Source organism: Camelus dromedarius, chromosome 2, assembly GCF_036321535.1.
Source record: "Camelus dromedarius isolate mCamDro1 chromosome 2, mCamDro1.pat, whole genome shotgun sequence".
In the NCBI taxonomy this organism is placed as follows: Eukaryota; Metazoa; Chordata; class Mammalia; order Artiodactyla; family Camelidae; genus Camelus; species Camelus dromedarius.
This window is the reverse complement of record NC_087437.1, coordinates 27,647,972-27,667,483: the sequence shown is the minus strand read 5'-3', so window position 1 is coordinate 27,667,483 and position 19,512 is coordinate 27,647,972. Positions and strand designations below refer to the sequence as shown.

Genomic DNA, 19,512 nt, shown 5'->3' with positions numbered 1-19,512 from the left:
ATCCGTGAGATATACAAATATATAACACGAATAACTCCAAGAAGCGGTGGGAGTGACAGGCAGAAAAAAAGAACCGAGATGACCTTTTAAGAAATTCACACACCATGGATGCAACGTGACAGCTGAGGGAATCTGCGATACATACGCGCTCTCTCTTCATACACTTCCAGACACAGTCACCAAGGAAGCCTGGGCCCCGCTCTGCACCTGAGCCTGCGCGTCCTGATGCGGCACGACAGAACCTATTCTCTTAGATGATTTTTCATCGTAAAGCAACAAAGTGGTTCTCTTCAGAATGTGAACTACTCTAGCTAAATTATGCCCTGTGCCACAAGGAACCCAAAGCACTCGGTAAAAACTACAAACAAACAGCATTGAGGAGACCACACACAAGAAAATCTCAGCTAACAAATAAGGAAACTCTTGGCATCTCTGCTGTAGATTAGGCTATCTATCCTATTTACTTCGATTTTTTTTTTTTTTCATTTACTTAATCCTTGGCAATCATACCCCGGCTTATTGCTTTGGGAGGAAAAAACCCATTTTTACTCCATTTCAGTTAAAGTCAGAATCAATTTTTAAAAAGTACCCACTAACTAAATATATAATGGCACAGTGGAGTTTTTAAATGAAAAAGAAAACTTACGTCTACAGTGCAAAGTACGTCATTAAACCCCCACACGTGGTTTGAAGAACAGCAGAGAGCCTTCAGGACTCCCAGCCACTCTGAACTGAGAACAGTGCAGCACGCCGTCAGCTCGGAGGAAAAATTGGCTATGTCATTAATCCTAGAGAGAAGAAAAAGGAGACAGCAAAAAGTAACAAGAAAGGAAAAGACTCACATATGATAAACTTAACAAACACATAATTTCAGTATCATCAAACGTGGCGTTCATTTCTTAGGTAGAGGGATGTAACCAAAACCCACTTGTCAAATAACCTAGTTGAACTGGAACAGACGGGAAAGGATATGTCTTCAAATGTTCTCTGACAGTTAATGCTATTAAGCAACAAACAATAACCAGTAGAGACGCCAATTAACATCTCTGTAGTCCTGTGAATCAAGCTGACATAGAAATTTACATTTTTAAGGGCATCAAAAAAATTAAATGGCAGGCCTACATCCAGTATTTTTCAAAATATGCGTATTTTTAATTTGTATTTTTATTATATATATATTTTTGTAAATGGGTCAGATAACTTATAGATTGTATCTAGAGCATCTCATGCCAGACCAATAAGCCAGATGGAAATCACAGAGTAGAACAGAGGTAAATTCAGAAATAAAGTAAAAGTGAAAAAAAAAAAAAAAAGCAGCAAACAAAAGCCAAATGTCAGCTTAGGCAATTATCAGAGACCTTAATTACAAAGCAGCACCAATGCAGTAACCACGAGGTTCACCGTGAACCCCTGCTCACCTTCCAGCGTCCTGATGGCCCATACACACATTCATGAGCGTGTTGCAGACGAAGCTGTAGCGATTGGCCGCGTTGTCACTGAGGATCTTGCCCAGCATTGAGTAGTTGATGCTACGGGCTGAGGGATTCTCAATAAAATCCATCATGAAGTCTGGATCCCATCGCAAGTTAGAATTTGCAGGAATCACATTATTATATATGGTCTGCTTGACTTTAGAACAGGCACTACTGAGGTTATAAGAAGAAGAGTTAAAAAACAAAACAAAACTAAACCAGAAAGTTATTTCATTCAAGGACAGATTAAATGGCAGCAACTATAATGTATTCCTAGAGAAGGTTCACAATGATGGGTTCTTGATTCCAACCTCTTAATAATCAGCACTGGACACAGCGCCTGGCATGTTCTAGTTGCTCAATAGTTACTGAATGGGGGAAGAACAAAACAGGAATGAGACATCTGGGCACTAATCTTACTTAGTGTTAAGTCTTTTCTACATTTTACATGCTTTAAAAATAAAAGAATTTACTAAGGCTTCCAAAAACTGTCTCTGAACAGTGGTTGAAAAGTGCTATTACTTAAGAATAATAAAAATGGACTAGAGGACACATCAGGAGTAACGGGTTTTAGTCCTAATCATATATCCTGTAAAGCTATTCCTCTAGGTACGATGTATCCAGGGGAGGTTCATGTGCCAAGGCTACTCTGGGCTCCGTGGTGCAGCTGTGAGAGAGGGGTTCACTCCCTGCCTTAAATTCCAGTAGCGGGATAAGAATTTATGAGAGTAAAGAAACTATTATATTGTCCCTAAACACTTACCATGTTGTGTTTCTCAGCAGTATTTAGAGATTTTTAAGAGCCTGGTCTACCAGTTCATGTTTCAGTGAGTTTCATCCAAGTAAGATACAGAATATTCAAAGTATATAAAGGGAATTAGAAAACACCCCCCAGCCCTGGTCCGCACGTGAGGCTGAAGGATGCTCTGATTGCCAAGCTCAGATTCCACGTCCACTTCGCCCTTCTGGCCCACTTGCTGTGGATACCAAATCCAGAAGCAACACTGCACCTTCTCCGTTCAAGAGCTCTTTTAAGCAGCAGAAAGTCTTTTACTTTAAGATTAAGCTTTGGCAGCAAATTTATTTGTGATCAAGGAGACACATCCTAGTCTTATGCACCTACATAAACAGTAGCCAGGAATGATTTCCTCAAAGATGAAAAGGCATATAGACCCTTTACCCTAAACGGTTACCACTGACAACTGCTTTAAGGAAACAGAGATGGTTCAGTTCAATGTTTACCAAAATGTGACTTCAGAATTCCTCCTTCGGAATCACCTCTGGGGTGTTTGTTACAATGGGACTTCTGGGCCTCACCGTAGGTAGACTGAATCTGCATGTTTAAAAAGCTGTCCTTGGTAAAACTAAGTGCCAAATATGCTTGGAAAGCACTGGGCAAAGAGGACTAAAGCCACCCACTAAACGGCAGCAAACACAATCTTCAACCCTTTCTTTGCAGACAATTTATATAAAAACTTGTCAGTGGTCACTGAAGGATACAAGTTTGCAATCTGGAGCCATGACCTTTTCAAAATGATGGACATTATATGGTTCCCAGTGCTTTTAAAATTTCCCCTTTCCCTGTCTTAACCCTTACCACACTTTCCACTCAACTTTTCAAATATTCTCACTTAGCAATAATTCTTAATTTGTTTCACTTTCCCACTAAAAATGAAACAAAAATAAACTTTGCTCTTTGCTGGTTCCTTCCCTAACATCTCCTTCCTGGTTTCCTACACCTCCCAATGCCCTAAATGTTTAAAGAAACAGCCTTCTGTGAAGAGTATTCAACTACCCACTTAATTCTAATAATCTATCCATGTCTTTCTTTAGAAGCCAAAAGAATTCTGTTTTTCTTCATTGATTTTTGTTAAGACTCAGCCTCACTTTTCTATTAGTATAGAGACTTCTCTCAGGTTGATGTCCACCTGCATCCTCTCATAATTTTTCTGAACTCTGGCTTATGGTGAAGTCTCCTCACCCTTCATTTCTAGGCCTCCTGTGTCATTTATTACACTCTTTCCAGATGAGCTTCTAGGCTTTAATAAAACGTTAGCTGCCACCTAGGTCACTCACAAATTCTTAGCACTACTGCAGGTGCATATGAAGTTAAAAAAAAAAAAATACTCAGACATTTCCTTCTAAAACTGCATGTATCAGAAATACTTGATAGAGTAATGAAAGCAACATACACCTTAAGGCCAAAATGACTTACGTTCAAATCGAGGCTTCATCATTTATTAACTTATGACGAGGAACAATCGTTTATTCAGAGGAAAAATCATTTCTGCCTCCCAGGATTGCCGGGAGACCTTTGTGGAAACACCTCAGCACAGCGCCAGGCACACTGCAGCAGCTCCACCAGAGGCAGAAATGATCGGTGCTCCTTCTCCCAAGTATCACCGTACACAACTTTACAGATGGTGTTTCAGACCCACTCATTAAAATCGGTTTATTAGTATACAAACAGAAATCTCTCTTGCCTATCTAGCTTTTATTCCACCATTTTTCCTAATCCCAAACTGCAAATAATGCCTGATTTGAAGGTTTCCCAAGAGAGTTCCACTTCTCTTTCATGTCTTGGATCTGGGAAACTTCAGACAGGTCACCACTGTGAAGATCCGAGGTGCTGATCCTAAGTAGCTCCTTGGTTCACAGCTGATCTCCTAAATATCCACACATCCAGTGTGCACCATGTGAATTAGCTCACTTAACACATTTTACTACCTTGCAGGAGCTTGAGGGGTCAGATTTTGTGGCTTTCTTGGTAAGTTCACTACTAAAAACAGGGCTTTTACAAGAACCAAATCACATATGAGAAAACTCTGAAAACTAAACTGAAACTGAAAGCTCTCTGTAAAGTAGTAGTTCACAGGATATGATTATTACATCATTTCTGCTGAAAGGTGTTTCTTAAGACTCACTTAAATATTCATTCCATAGGGATTATTCTGAAAACTAATTCATTTCATAAGGTCATGCTTTCACATTTTTCCCTATCAATACCATTAAAAATATGATTTTGGGGGGTATATATCACTCATTCAACAGGTTTTTTGTAGTGCCTTCTATGAGCCAGACATTCTTCAAAGTATTGGAATAGAGCAATGAAGAAAACAGCAAAAGTTTCTGCTCTAGGAAGGAGCCTGACCATAAATAAATATGTAACATTCGGGGCGGGAAACAAGTGCTAAAGTTCAGAGAATGACAGAGGGTGGGGGGAGGGGCCCACTATTTAAAATAATCTTGTCAGATTCTGTCAGCACTGCATCCTATTCAACCTGTTTATCAATAATTGATAGTATTGGGATAAATTAGGAGTTTGGGGTTAGCAGATACTAACTACTACATATAAAACAGATAAACAACAAGGTCCTGCTGCATAGCACAGGAAACTATATTCAATATCCTGTAACAAACCATAAGGGAAAAGAATCTGAAAAAGAGTATATGTATACATGTATAACTGAGTCACTCTGCTGTACACCAGAAACAAACACAACACTGTAAATCAACTATATTTCAGTAAAAAAAAATTTTAAAAAAATCAAATAGTGTAGTCAGGGCGGCAGAACCTGGAATGAACTGTGAAAGGGAGCAAGCAAGTAACCGCGGGGAAGCGTCACGAGAGAGGTATCAGCAGGTGTAAAAGCCCAAGATGGGAGTGTGCTTTCGAGGGCTTAGAGACCAATAAGGTCCACGTGGTCAGAACGGAGTGATCAGAGGGAAAGAGGTCGAAGACAGACTGGAACCATAGATCCTGGAGGCTAGGTAAGGACTTGAATTTTATTCTGAGTAGATGAGAAGACGTTGGAAAACTTCAAGTTACTCTTGTTTCAAAAGGTTAGAAGATACATTGAGAATATGCTTCATTGAGTCAAGGGTGCATGCAGGGAAAGCAGTTAGAAGGATGCTGGGATGGTCCAACCAAGAGATGAACATGGTGGTAACGGCAAAGCCGTGAAGAGCGGCCAGGCTCTAGAGGTGCCTGGGAGGCGGAGTTAGGGAGAAGCTGGATGCAAGGTATCAGACAGCGAAGAAAACTGTAGTTGGTCGTTCTTCCCTTGCCTTGCCTGCTTCTAAATTCCAAATTTATTTTTCCAGCTATTACTGTCTCCTTCCCTTCCCCCACTTACAATTCATCATCTATATTTCCTGAAATAACATTAAATAATCAAATATAGATTTCTCCATCACCTGTCTACCTGTTGCTGGTACTAGTGCTAATAAGGAAGAGAATGTCAGGGAGTCAGGGATGCTATTTGAAATAGGAAGGTCAAGGAGGCAGAGAAGTGAACATAGGAAGAAAGGAAGTATGCAAATGGTGGGGAAACAATACTCCAAGGGAGGTAACAGCAAGTGCAAAATTTACAATATTCTCTCTCAAGTTTATCTCAAACTTACAATCAGAGCTAAAGATGCACAGTAATTTGGAATAGGAGGCTATAGCTATCATGAAAGAGAATTCAGTATGAATTCTGGCAGATATAATTAGGGTTAACTTTCACTATTTAAAAAGATGACAATATTGGTTGGTCCACTAACAAACGTAGGCATAACCTCATTCCTATTCTTTCGACTTTCTTCTACCCACCTGAAGAGGTCTCCAAATTTACTTCGGAGGTGACTACATGACACGTAGAGATCGTAGAGGTAGGCTAAGATGCATCTCTCAGGGGAAGAACATTCGGAGGGGTTCACAACATGCTTTACCACACCACACAATCTGAGGAGAAAAATACATGAAGAAATGAGACACTTGCTTTGCTAATATAGAACTTATTGTTTGAATCTTTTACAGTGAGAATATGCCCATGCATTACTTGTAGGAAAAAAGATACCAGATTGTTGACACTAATCATTAAAGCAATAGTAAATAATTGAATAATCAGCTTTCTATTAAGACAGTGAAATACTAAATTTTTTTTAAAAACTTCATAAATGCCATTAACAGTGAGAAATGAAACAAATTCCTCCATACAGAAGATATGTAGACAGGAATCCATCAATTAAGTTGCTGTGACTAGAACACAAAAGAAAAGCTGTAGGAGACAATCTCTCTTCAGTAAAAAGACTGACAAATTCAGGGAATTCACAAAGGGCCCCAAGTCTGCCACTTTGTAAAGGAGCAATTTCTTCCTATCAGTAAAGCTGGGAAATCCATTTTCAAAACCATGAGCTGGTTTCTGGCATGAACTTGGTGAATTCATGATTAGAGGTCACTTTCTCCTTATATATCCAAACTGGACACAAATTTTAATTAATCTTAATAAGAATGAAAACTCCCTTCTTTTTAGTGACGTTCTCTGTAAGACTTGCAGTTCAGAAGTACCATTACCACTCCAATTCTGTGCCTCTTTCTGCAAATCAGAAGGATGGCCTCTTGGGCTACAGTTCACACAACACCGAAGTAAACCACCAGTGGTCCGTCCACCTGTCTGTGAGTCTGACTGCACTGCCATCTTGCGTTCTGTAGCAGGGTTCAGTACTACAACAGGTGTCACAGATGACTCAGATTATTAAAGCGAAAAAGGTTTCAGAAATCATCTGATTCAGCTTCCTCATTTTACCAAGAGGGCTCTGAGGCTCAAAAAAGTGATGTAACTTGCCCACGAGGCAAAGAGCTAGTTCACAGCAGATCCAAAAGGAGAACTTAGTCTCCAGAACCCCAGGCCAGAGCTCTCTCCACTGTCAGGGGACGGGCGGAAAAAACGTGGTTAACGGAAAATCAGGTACAGTTAAGACACAGCGTCCTGTGTGAACTGAATGGAACGATAATTGGATTTAACGTGTTACAGTTGTTGATTTATATGATTATTACAGAAACATCTTTGAGACTATAAAGAATATTTTCAAATTAAACAAAAAAATCCACGTTTAGAATTAATGTAGTAGCATTCTCTCTTCCTCAAAAAAGCTGTTAAGTAGATACCACTCTGGTATACAAATGGATCCCATGTGCTACATTACCAACAAAAACCTGTGGGACCAAAGAACCCCATGTTTCTTTTGCGTCCACGAGGAAAAATGAAACAAAAAGAAAACGAACAAGAAAAAGAAGTTGCCTTTTATTTTAATATGTAAAGGTCTGGAGAAAGGAGTCTGCAGTGGACAAAAAGGAGCTGAGAATAGGTTTTTTGACGGCTTATCATACTTCTCTGGTCCTGTCTTTAACTTAAAAAAGAAATGAAACTGAAGAAGTAAATCTATACGATGACATGTGTGCAAAGCTTATTCGGTGTTGGATTCTCCAAACAGAAACTGAAATTATGTGAACAAAGCAGCAGTCACATATTTATCATCTCCAATAAGCCGGGATGCTGGGGAGCAGAAATGGTAGGAACCAGGGGGAGAGAAGTAGGCAGGCAGGCAGACTCATGCTTTCATCTCCTTTCTGATAAACATTTCCTGGCACAAGTATTCTTTAACTATGTTGTATCTTCTTATTGAAACAGTATTATTTTTCTCTTGAAACTACTATAATAGTTCATTGCAAATTAAACATTCTAGGATATACCAACCCTTCAAACACCTGGGCTGTCTGATCGGGATTCAGGATCAGACAGCTGTGGTATCGCCGGAGAACAGCCACGATGCAGACGCACAGTCCCGTTGTGTAACTTCCCGCCAGGCTGGAGGACTTCAGGAGCAGTTCGGCTTCCACAACACTCAGTTCATTTAGGAGCTACAACGGGAGAAAAGAGTGAATAAAAATGTAGCTGTCAAAACAATAGGAAAAACATTTATTTTTACAAACCACAGATATACTGAGTCATTCTAAAACTACTTGGTCTCAGGGTAGGGTATAGCCTAGCATGAAGGAGGTCCTGGGTTCAATCCCCACTCCCTCCATCAAAATAAATAAATAAACCTAGTTACCTCTCCTGAAAACAAAACAAAACAATAAATAAAACTACTTGGTCTCCCTGCTTATCCTGCCCCAGGACCATATACATATACAGCTACAGTCTGGCTTCTATTTTTAATCCCTTATTAAATTATAGAGTTGTTCTTCTGTCTAGATATGGTGCATGCAGTCAGGAGGCACCTAATCCTGAGACAGTTACCAAACCTTTACAGTGGCCCAAAGTACTGAACTGGATAATTTCAGAGAATACCTCCACCTTTGACTTTTTTTTCCTCCCTTTCCCCTCCTTTTTAATAAAATTGAGGTTATCATTATTTTCTTGTTATTAACAAAATTAATACCTCCAACAGAATAAGCAAAAGAAACCAAGTCTTATTTCTGTTCATAATAAAATAAAATAACAAATGAACTCAAGTATAAGAAAAACAGTGGAACAAATTAATAGTTTTCTTTGCTCTTACCTAAAATATACTCTATTATAAACAGTAAATAAACTTTCACCTTTCCCTAAATAAAATAATAAGACCCCCCAAAAAACCCTCAAAGCCCTCACATTTTAAAATGACTATTATTATATTTTACCACCAATTATAATTACTTAATTGAAAACTCTGAACACAGCCACAATTAAAATGCTAGTTGACAATACTAGCTGAATACTGCTGATTCAGAATGTCTACTCAAAAAGGCACTGGATGGTTCATTTTAAAGTATACAATGCCTAGTAGATCAGCTTTCCTAAAAATGAGAGAGGCAGGATTGGCTTAACACCTGGATTGCGAAGTCAATTAGCCCATTGATATTCAGTGCTGGCTCCATGAGGTCAAAGATGAGTTGAATGTGGTGAGCCAGCGGGAGATGGTAGGATGTTCCTGATGCAAAGCTCGTGATTTGTTCCAGCACATTGTTAGAGATCTACAACAACAAAAACCCCAAAGAAGTGAAAATAATTATAAGACCAGTATTTCAAATAACTTTTATTTATTAAATTATTTTACTTTTGTAGGTAAGAAATGTCAATTTATATGTGATTTTACTTAAAAGAAAGTTGAAACATATTCCTACAGAAAACAAAATCATGTTCAAATCAAACAATGTCCTTATAACAACTATAATTTGAAGAAAGTGGCCAAGTTCTCATTAAGATCTAGACCTAACTATCCTAAAGGTGGAACAACTACAAATACTAATTAATTTCCAGATGACATCTATCTGACTATCAATGGATTTACAAAACAAAATGGATTTGGTTTCTTAATTGCATAGTAATTTATTTCAGTCACCTACAGATTTCTCCCACATCAATAGCAATGTAGAATTAAAATATAATAATATAAATATTGCAATAGACATTATTTTATGCAGTGTTGATTATCATAAGGTAAAAATATTTTCATGATAAAAATTAGTCCTTCTGAGGAAGGCAACCTGACATTTAAAGCTGAACTGCTCAATAGTTTGAAGACGCTTCCAAATATGTTTTAAAAACATATTTATAAAACAACTAAGGCTGAAAAAAGATGTTGCATGAGACAGATTTTTAAGGAAATACCCCAAATGTGTAATAAAACTGCTTTAATGACTACCTGAGATGTCACCTGATGTTGATCAAAATATGAAAGCAGTTGAAGTTTTGTGAACACAGTCTCCAGTGTTGGAAATGCTTCCTGTTTGTTCTTCCTGGCTTTTTGTCCTTCATCTCCAACTAAATAAACACAGTAGATACATTATTGTCCAGTTAATAGGAGCTACTGGCTTTTCTAATGGGTACTTTTTATTGAAGTAAAACACACATATGGAAAAGTGAGCAAACTCACTTAATTTCTACAAAATAAATTCATTCACGTAGCAACACTCAAATCACAAAATCACAAAACCTCAGAAGCCCTCTCAGATTCCCTGCAGTTACCTCTCCCTTCCCAGCAAACCAAGGTCCTGACTTCTTACAGTTTGGATTTGTATTGCTCACGGTGGAACTTTATATAAATGGAACCATACAATACATACTTTTTACATCTGGCATCTTTCACTTAACATTATGCTTCTGAGATCTGACCCATATCGTTGAGGTAATTTTAATCTTTTCTAAAAATAATTCTCACTTATGTATAGTATTCCAGTGCATGACTAAAACACCATTTATGCATCCATTCCTGTGAGTAGTTTCTAGATTTTAGCTATTAACAAGAAGTTCCTCTATAAACATTTTTCACTAACTGACTTTTAAAATATGGCATCAACAATGAATGGGGAAAAAAAATCACCCAGGCTCACACTGATATAATGGAAAACTTCAACAGCATCTTCTCAGGAGATTACCAAACAGTTTAATACGTAAAAAAGGAAATTTACACAATTCCTAACTTTTTTGAGGGTAGGAAGGAATTAAATCTCTCCACATTAATGGAAAAATGCTACTTTTATCAATTTAGCATAAATAAGTTTGAAGAAAATGCCAATGAGAAATATTATAAACACTGACTACTCCAGAGGGACTTTTGTTCTTAACAGCTCTAAGGATAATATCCAAAAGTAATTAGGTTCTATTTTAAAATATTTTTACTATACGTATTTATAAACACAAATCTGAAAACAAAAAGGAAAGGCTGAATTATATGATCTCTAAGATCATTTTCAACATGATGGTTCTAAGTAGTCAAAGGCTACTGAGACAAAGGCTCACTCTCATCATCTCATTTGGGAAAGTTTAATTTCAGAGAACAAAGGCAATCTTACAGACTCTTCTATTAAAGATACAAGAAAGATTTTACTAAACTCAAGAGGCTTTGTTAATGACAAACATAATGGTTTTAGAAAATAATGTTAAAAGGAAGGAGACTTCTCTTTTAACAATAAGCATTATGATTTAGAGGTTAAAAAAAAAAACAAAAACAAAAACCCAAGCTGTTTTGTTTCCTAAAACAAACTTAAAACAAACTTAGAATTAAAAGGTGTTGAGTAACAGAAGGTACAAGACTGTGTGTCACTTTTGTCAAGTAACACCAAATATAGTGCAAAGAATAAGAATTAAAAAGTTCATTAAACCTATTTGTTTTTCAATATCTGTTCTCAAAGATACAAATTAAGTGAAGGCATTCTGCCCTCAACAGAGCTGCTTACGTGTCATGAGCATGTTTAAAACACTGAAGTTTTGAATTTTTCACTTAATAACATCATTGATCCAAGGTTGAAAGCTTACACCAAGTCTTGGGTACCACGTGCTTTAAAAGTGAAGTTAATATATTTTATTATTTTTGGTGCTATTTTAAAGGGGACTGTTTATTTTTCTGTTGATTCATCATTAGCGTAAAGAAATGCAACTGATTTTTGAACGTTAATCTTGTAACCTGCTACCTTGCTGAATTCTTCGATCAGCTCTAGTAGTTTTTGTGTGGACCTGTTAGGGTTTTCTATATATAGTATCATGTCATCTGCATATAGCGACACTTTTACCTTTTCTTTTCCAATTTGGATCCCTTTTATTTCTCTCTTGCCTGATTGCTGTAGCTAGGACTTCCAAGACTATGTTGAATAGGAGTGATGATAGTGGGCAGTCTTGTGTTGTCCCAGATTTTAGTGGGAAGCTTTGAGTTTTTCACCGTTGAGTACTATGCTGGCTGTAGGTTTGTTTTATATATAGCTTTTATTATGTTGAGATATGTTACCTCTATACCCACTTTGGCGAGAGTTTTTATCATAAATGGGTGTTGAATTTTATCAAATGTTTTTTCTGCATCTATTGAGATGATTATGTGGTTTTTATCCTTTGTCTTGTTGATGGGATGTATTACATTGATTGATTTGCGTATGCTGAAGCACCCTTGGGTCCCCGGGATGAACCCCACTTGATCATGATGTATAATCTTTTTTTACGGATTCTATTTGCTAATATTTTGGTAAGAATTTTTGCATCTATGTTCATCAGTGACAGTGGTCTGTAATTCTCTTTTTTGATGGTGTCTTTGCCTGGTTTTGGTATCAGGGTGATGGTGGCTTCATAGAATGAGTTTGGGAGTATTCCCTCCTTTTCAGTCTTCTGGAAGAATTTGAGAAGGACTGGTATGAGTTCTTCTTTGTATGTTTGGTAGAAGTGAAGTTAATATATTTATTCATTCCTTCCTAGGACCAAAACAAATAAACAAAAGTAACAGACTTGAGGATGTAGATCCAGTATGAGAACTCACAAATGCCTCTTTTTTGGTTTTCTTTATGTTAATAGGCTCCATTCACTTACACACAGCTAATATCTTAAAACCTCAACTAAAAAGGATGCAATTGATTCTTGGCAACCTACATTCAATTTGAAAGAAGTATATAAGAAATTAGTGATGATTCTCAAATGAATACTTTATCTTAATGATAACAACATAAGTAATAATATAATCATAATTCATTGATTTTCCTCATCTGTTTTATGTTAATTTGCCTTCATAATATATATTATCGCTCTCCTGTTGCTTAATCTTAGTTTTCTTTTTTTAAAATCTGTAATCCTAGAAGTTTTGACTTTTACTGCTAACAGTAAACTTCATGAATGTTTTCAAAAGACACGACACTGACAACCAGAGATGACTAGTCAGTGTAAATGTAAAATGAGATCTGATCACGTTCAAGTGGAAATGTCATTTCAACTTTAGGTTATAAATCGCCCGCCCTCCCCAAGGCAAGGTCTGGCTGATATGTGAGCACTCGTAATGAGTTCCTCAAAACCATGTTTTTATGTGTAGCCAGAAAATCAAACACATGCTAACACAACCTCTGGTTTCCCGCCTCACCAGCATACTAGGGTTTAAGTAGTGACTTAAACTTGAGACTAATTATCAGAAGGCAGCTCACTACATCCCAAATGAACATTTCTGCTTGAGGAATTTTATCTAAAATGTGGGGAAGACAAAAATCCCCACTGAAGATTTCCCCTCTCCTCAGTGGTGTTTCGATTACCCGTATCTCAAAAATTAGCATGGAACAACAGTGACTTTCTCCTCGTGAGTTCACAAACGAGAACTGACTATTTAAGAGACTGGTACAAAGATAGGATAGAGACTAGTCTGGCATTAAAAACTCTTCGTGAAGGAAGGAAGTAGACTCAGCAGAAAAGAATACCACATTGCTTCCTTCCCCTTCCCACACCCTCAGCCTTCCAAAACCAAATATTTCACAGGATCTAAAAAGACTCTCTATAATTAATTTAGGTAAAATACGTATTATTGAACCTTCTAAAGGAGACAGTGTCCACTCCATTTTCAAAGATACAAAAAGTAGTTTCAAATACACTTTGCTAGCTAGTTGCAGGGCTTCCGAATTCAACCCATTTCCTCTTTTCTCTAACAGAGAAAACAGCAGAACAACAGATCAACAGTTTCTCTTAGAGCAGTTCTTCCCTCATCTCCAATCTCAAAAATGACAGGCCGACAACAACAGGGTTTCATTTCCCTTCTACGACCTCACAGAGCCAGGGTCGCACTAGGTCCTTAAGTGGCCACAGAAGGGAGTTAGGGGATGTGAGGCAAACCACATGAAGGGAGCCTTCCCACCCCGTCTGTGTTCCAAGACATCAGACACCCCAAACACACATTCAGACTGAAAAACACGTCACCCTCCTACCTTGTTTCTGCACGTGCGCCCCTACTGATGGAGGAGAAAGAGCTATCTGCATTAGCTGTATCTGCACTTTTCTGCAGGGAAGATCTAGGGTGCACAAGCTCTAGTAATTCATCCAGTTAAATTCATCTCCGGGGAGAGGTTCATAAAACAGTATTTCTTTTGTATTGAACAACAAAGTGGGGTTCCTAGAGGCAGCTCATGCCATGTGTAGGAAGTATGCTGTCTGCACAGGGAAAATCCAAATTTCTTTCCCATTGTGTTATTTAAGTGAAAGAGAAATAAACACTGGTGGTGGTAGCAGAGTATACATAGTGATGTCAGATTTTAAATCATAATGACTGTCTAAAATAAATAAACCTTGAAAAGAGTAATTAGGCAAATGTGAAGTGGATAATTACAGAAGTCCAATTATGCAATGTGGCGACATAATATAAAGGCATAGCTTCATTGTTAAAAGTATGTAAAAAGCATGCGGAAAGAGCATTCCAACTAAAGGCACTATAGAGCAAAGACCTAATTTCCTTTTTTGTCTACGTTTTATTTATTTATTTGCTTGTTTGTTTGTAGGGGGAGGCAATTAGGTTTATTTAGTATTTATATATTCTTGGAGGAGGTAGTGGGGATTGAACCCAGGACCTCATGCATGCTAAGCATGTGCTCTACCACTTGAGCTATACTCTCTCCAATTTTCTTTTCACTTGAAATCTTTTGATGATGTAGGTTGCCGTCATTTCCTATTGCAAGTCTTCCTCTGAATAACGTAAGAAAATATCAGCCACTACATTGTCATGATTTTTAATCATCATGTAAATATGAGGACCCAGAGCAAACTAAAAGCTTGAAAAAGGATGGAATTGGGGGGGTGGACCTCTTCCAGACTTAAGGGTTTTCCAACTCATTCTTCAGCACCTAATGTTTGACTACTGTAGAAAATTTGGGAAATAAATTTAAAAAAAAAAAAAGAGGAGAAATAAAAATTACCTATATCTCTCTATAGAAGGTGCTATTTTAATACAAGGATTACTATAAGTGGAACCAAGGCTGTAACATTTCAATGTGCTTATTCACAGTCCAATGTGACAGTCATTCAGGAGAGGAAACACTGCTGACAGTGCCATGCTCAACTTTGATAACGGCTGTACTGGGGGCGAAGACCAAAGGCAGTGCAATGAGAGCAAATGTGTTAGGGCGCCTTACCCCCTGTCTCTGTGGTGCTCTTCTTATTTAGGATTTTCAAGATATCTTTGGTAATCTTCTTCAGCTGATGCCTGGCTTCATCACGCTCTTTGCCCACTCCATAAAGAAGGATTGTGCGCTGGTTACATTCATGACTTGAAGATTCATCCTGAAAAACAGAAAATGCATTTTGAAACCCTGGTTCACAGGGGTGGGGTTCACGGACATGAAATGCACTGACCACACCGTCTCCACGCTGGCTCGTGCGGTGGTGGCACCCCGCCCACCTTTCAATTCACCTCAACCTCCACAGGAAACACCCTTGATTTTCCAGTTTGGAACTTGCTAAAATTAAAAAAAAAAGTGTCAACTGACCTGAAGTCTTAATAGAAGCAGTTGATGTGGGCGTACCTTACAGAGTAAGTTTTGACTCTTGATTGTTTGAAATTTAACATGGTGTTAATTTCACATCATCTTACATACTATCTAGTTATCTTTTTCCCTTATGGAAAAATGTTACTTCTTAGTAAGCTTAGTTTTTTATATATAGCATCATTAAATATTTTATATTTAGAAAAAAGATCTTGCTAGTATCCTCAAGTTCTTTTATTAAAAAAAAAGTTCCACTTACTTCCAACATGACTTTGTAAGACACATGCATATTTCTTTCCAAATGGCAAAACTATAAACAGCACAGGTGTCATTAGGTGTGAAGTAAATAGCTGGAAATGCAAACATGTTCTGATACCACCTTCCTCTTCTGGACCACCTCCCCATCTCTGCCCCTCAGACACAGTAAATTCAAGCACAGTCAACTCAAGGAAAGGAAATTTCTTAGTCACAGAAAGACAAAAACACATACACACTGCTATACACATTCCTTAGCCAAAGTTAAATAGTCCAGGATGTGTTCTCTCTTCTGCCTGGCTTTGAATTTTTCTAGCTCAACTTCTCTCTTGGATCTTGTCCTTTCCCATTTCCTTAGTAAAATCCCAAGCTCCTTCAGTCCATCTTGTTTTCTTACCATTTGTACGTGTTTGCCCATGGGAGGCACTTACTCTTCCTAACAGTTATCTATCCCTAAGGAGCTCACATGAGAAAAGCTTTGTCCCAGGGAAAACAAACTGTACTGCGTGCATATAAATTAGTAGTGGGGCAAAAAAGAGCAAAATCGTTGTGACCTGGAGAACTCCAATGTTCAATTTGGAGGCTCCCCATGTGTACGCTGCACAAAATAGCACTTTGCTTCTGTAGTCTTGAAGTAAGAGCCCATTTCCTCTCAGTTTCTGTCACTGTCCCTCAGTCTCTTCTAGTCATTCTGTCTGTCTCTCACCTGCCTGTATTCAAGGTACCATGTCCCCTACTGGTTCCTTTTTTAAAAATATTCTAACAGAAAAATACATTTTCATAACCTGTCAACCTATCTTGCTACCACTTTTCCAAATAATTAATATTTTAGGTGTTCAAATTTGCCTCCTTAAAAAAAAAAAAAGCTAGGAGAAAGTCTTTTCTAGAAGCTGTTATTTAATATCCTGAGTTTCTAAATCTCCAAAGTTTCAAAACTGTCCTCCACAGGATAAAGCCAACAGAGAGAGTGATTCCTATGTCTCAATAACCCGAGCTACTTTATTAATCTCCAATTTTTTTGTTGCTGTTACACAGCATTACTGATATGTTTCCTTTTTATCTGGCAAGATGTGTACATATAAACCCTAAAAAGGGAACAGGAGGGCACTGTGGAAACTGTACAAAAAAGCTTAGATGCCAGTCATGTGCCCTAGTGATTGTTTTCAGTGAAGGCACCTGTCAAATGGTTGTCATGTAAACATCTGCGTGAAGGGTGATAAAAAAGATGTTAACAAAGTTATTCAATAGGTGTTTATAGATTTTCTACCTATAGTAAGACAAGGTGTTAAAAAACCTGAGAAAATGCAAGAGTCAATGTTCCCTGTTTAAGGAGTACAGATTCAATAGCATACATGTAGCATCCGCAGAGCTAAAGCCCAAACAGTGACGGTGAGGGAAGCTATCCTGGAAGGAGCCATGTGTTCATCACAAACACAAGGGGTACAGTGGCTCCACACTGTCCCAGTAACAGCCCAAGCTCAGGGTGAGAGCTGTGGCTGCGTTCAGGGTGTGCTGCCTGCCGACGCCGTGGTCCTGGATAACGAGCCTTTTTGAGCCTCAGATTCTTCCTCTGAAAAGTGGTTAACACTATCTTACTTGTAAGGTTTTTCTGAGAACTGAGATACGTATGTAAAATGGTCGGCGGCGTATGAGACACAGCACTCACGCATATTCCCACACCCCCACTTCTCCCCGGCACACACCCCACAGCCATTTCCCCAAGGCGCCGGGCACGGCCTTTGCTGCTGTTCCTCCTGCTCCTCGAAATGCTCTCAATAGCCTCAGCTGCACTCGTGGAAATGCTCTGCACGAGGACAGGGTCGAGTCTGTTCCTCTGTCCCCCCAGCTTAGTGAAAGCCCTCAACACAGGCGGAGGGGGTGGGGAGGAGGGAGCTTCTGGAGCATTCATCATCGTGTAATTCACTTATTTTCTAGGTATCTGTTTAATTGTCTTCTCCACTAGACCGCTGATTTTGTGAGGGAGAGCTCCAGGTCTGTTTTATCCACACTGATATCCTCCTTAATCGGCACTGCTAGGCACTTAATATTTGCTGAATGCATGAAATAATGAATAAATAAGTGGACTAATGGGGGGAAAAAGACTGAAAGAGGAGGGCAGGGATGAAGATAAAAACAAAAACTAGTTTTGTAGGAAACTTAACCTGATAATTCAGTGTTGACCAAACTAAAGAGAAATGAGAGGCAGAGAGAAAGGTAGTGGTGGAAATAAAAAATAAGAAGCAAAATCAAGAGCTATCTGAAGGAAGTTAGGAAAAGATCAGGCATCTGAGTGGATGTGCATCTCATTGGATGTCAAGATAGACTCACTAGATAAAATTTGTTGGGGGGAAAAGGAGTAGGTTACAAGGGCAGGGACCTTATGAATTCACCTTTAGGTGAGAGGAACTCAATGGGTAGGTGGAATCATATTACAAATGTCTAGCGGATGGTTTGATGGCAGAATTAATAAAGAAGGGACAGCTTGGGGTTAAGAGTAATATGTCACTGGAAGAGGTTGAAAAGCCCCATGTTCTCTTTGGGCAGGGGTTGGGGGAGAAGCGAGCAGAGACAGTAATGGGGATAAATACGCCATCAAATGATGGACATACACTCTCCATAATTAATAAAGGACCAGACAAGTCAAAGTCACAAAAGTGAGGGAAGGGACAGTTAACAACAGGGGCCATCAACAGTGTTGAATACGGTTAAGAAATTACAATGGACGTTGGCCTCTCTGACTTGTTTCTAAAAAAAAACAAACAACAACAACAACCAAAAACCCACGTGTGAACCTCAAAAGAGAAGTTTCTCTAGAGTGGGAGGGCAGAAAGCAGGAAACAGGAGGCTGAAGTAAGAGTAGATGGTGAAATGGTGAAGGTGGGGGAACTAACCTACACTTACTAATAGCTGGGTATGAAGAACAACAGCTTGAGAGGAAAGAGAAACTATTAGGATAATCAAGGACAAACTCTTGTTTCAAAGCTAAGTTTCAAATAAGAGCATCTCCGTAAAGGAAATCCGGACTGCAGGGCAGATAACTAACAAAGGAAATGGAAAACAATGCCCTCTTGTCTGGATTAACTTCAAAAGAAAGACAAGAACATCTTTCTACTTAACCACAGAGGAAAGAGAAAATTGGTGACAATACAGGGAAGTCTGGAGGTAAAGAAGCGAGGACCCTGAAGGCGGGTATGTCAGTTCATTGGCCCTGCTGTGCTCAGGGAACTGGGCCAGAAGCAAAGTCATGAGGTGAGAATAAGGGAATGGAATTAAAAAGCAAGAGAAGCATGCAGTTAGCTGGGAAAAAACAAACACTGGTCAACCTCTATATGGGATGTAAAGACTGTTTCTGATAGTTAACATTTTTTTAGGGAAACCATGGTAGCTGTTACTAGTATTCACAGAGGAAAGGCGAACAGATTTTAAAAGCAACTGTATTTCAATAGACTACAAGATTGGCTTCTATCAATATTTTGTGCATGTAGAAAATGCAGAAATCTTCAAATAGCAACTTATGCAAGAGAATAAGGTCAATCTCAAAAAATGGGCCAAATATTCCCAAAGGTACCAATGAGTGTTCCCTTTCAACTAGGTATTAAAACACCCTCAAGTTACATAGTTGTAAAAGATCAGTACCAAAGAATTGCTCTCTTGTTGATACCCCAAAGGACACATGTGTTGGGCAGAAGAGTCCATGGAAGTCTAGAGACCCCTCTTGTGCTAGCCCACTGCTGTCTTTGGGTTAAACAGATCATCTACCCTGTA

At 38.5% G+C, this 19,512-nt stretch overlaps 2 protein-coding genes across 4 annotated transcripts in view; one reads left to right on the top strand and one right to left on the bottom strand.

The window, feature by feature from the left end:
* The window catches only part of MED12L (mediator complex subunit 12L), a 294,791-nt gene that overhangs the window by 58,977 nt on the left and 216,302 nt on the right, over positions 1–19,512 (bottom strand). The window contains exons 17-23 of the mRNA XM_031449309.2: positions 15,142–15,289; positions 9,927–10,045; positions 9,112–9,255; positions 7,994–8,157; positions 6,067–6,198; positions 1,419–1,646; positions 647–788 (exon numbers count right to left, since the gene is read on the bottom strand). Coding sequence (XP_031305169.1) covers positions 647–788; positions 1,419–1,646; positions 6,067–6,198; positions 7,994–8,157; positions 9,112–9,255; positions 9,927–10,045; positions 15,142–15,289 — 1,077 coding nt within the window. The remainder of the gene's footprint in view (positions 1–646; positions 789–1,418; positions 1,647–6,066; positions 6,199–7,993; positions 8,158–9,111; positions 9,256–9,926; positions 10,046–15,141; positions 15,290–19,512) is intronic.
* P2RY12 (purinergic receptor P2Y12) overlaps positions 1–19,512 on the top strand; it is a 45,238-nt gene that overhangs the window by 17,536 nt on the left and 8,190 nt on the right. The window contains exon 1 of one of the 3 annotated variants that reach the window (XM_064492015.1): positions 18,400–18,936. The exons of 1 other annotated variant lie outside the window; for it this stretch is intronic. The gene's annotated coding sequence lies outside the window, so the exon portion shown is untranslated. Of the gene's footprint in view, positions 1–18,399; positions 18,997–19,512 lie in introns of those variants that run through there. One more of the 3 variants, XM_064492008.1, reaches the window with a different exon arrangement.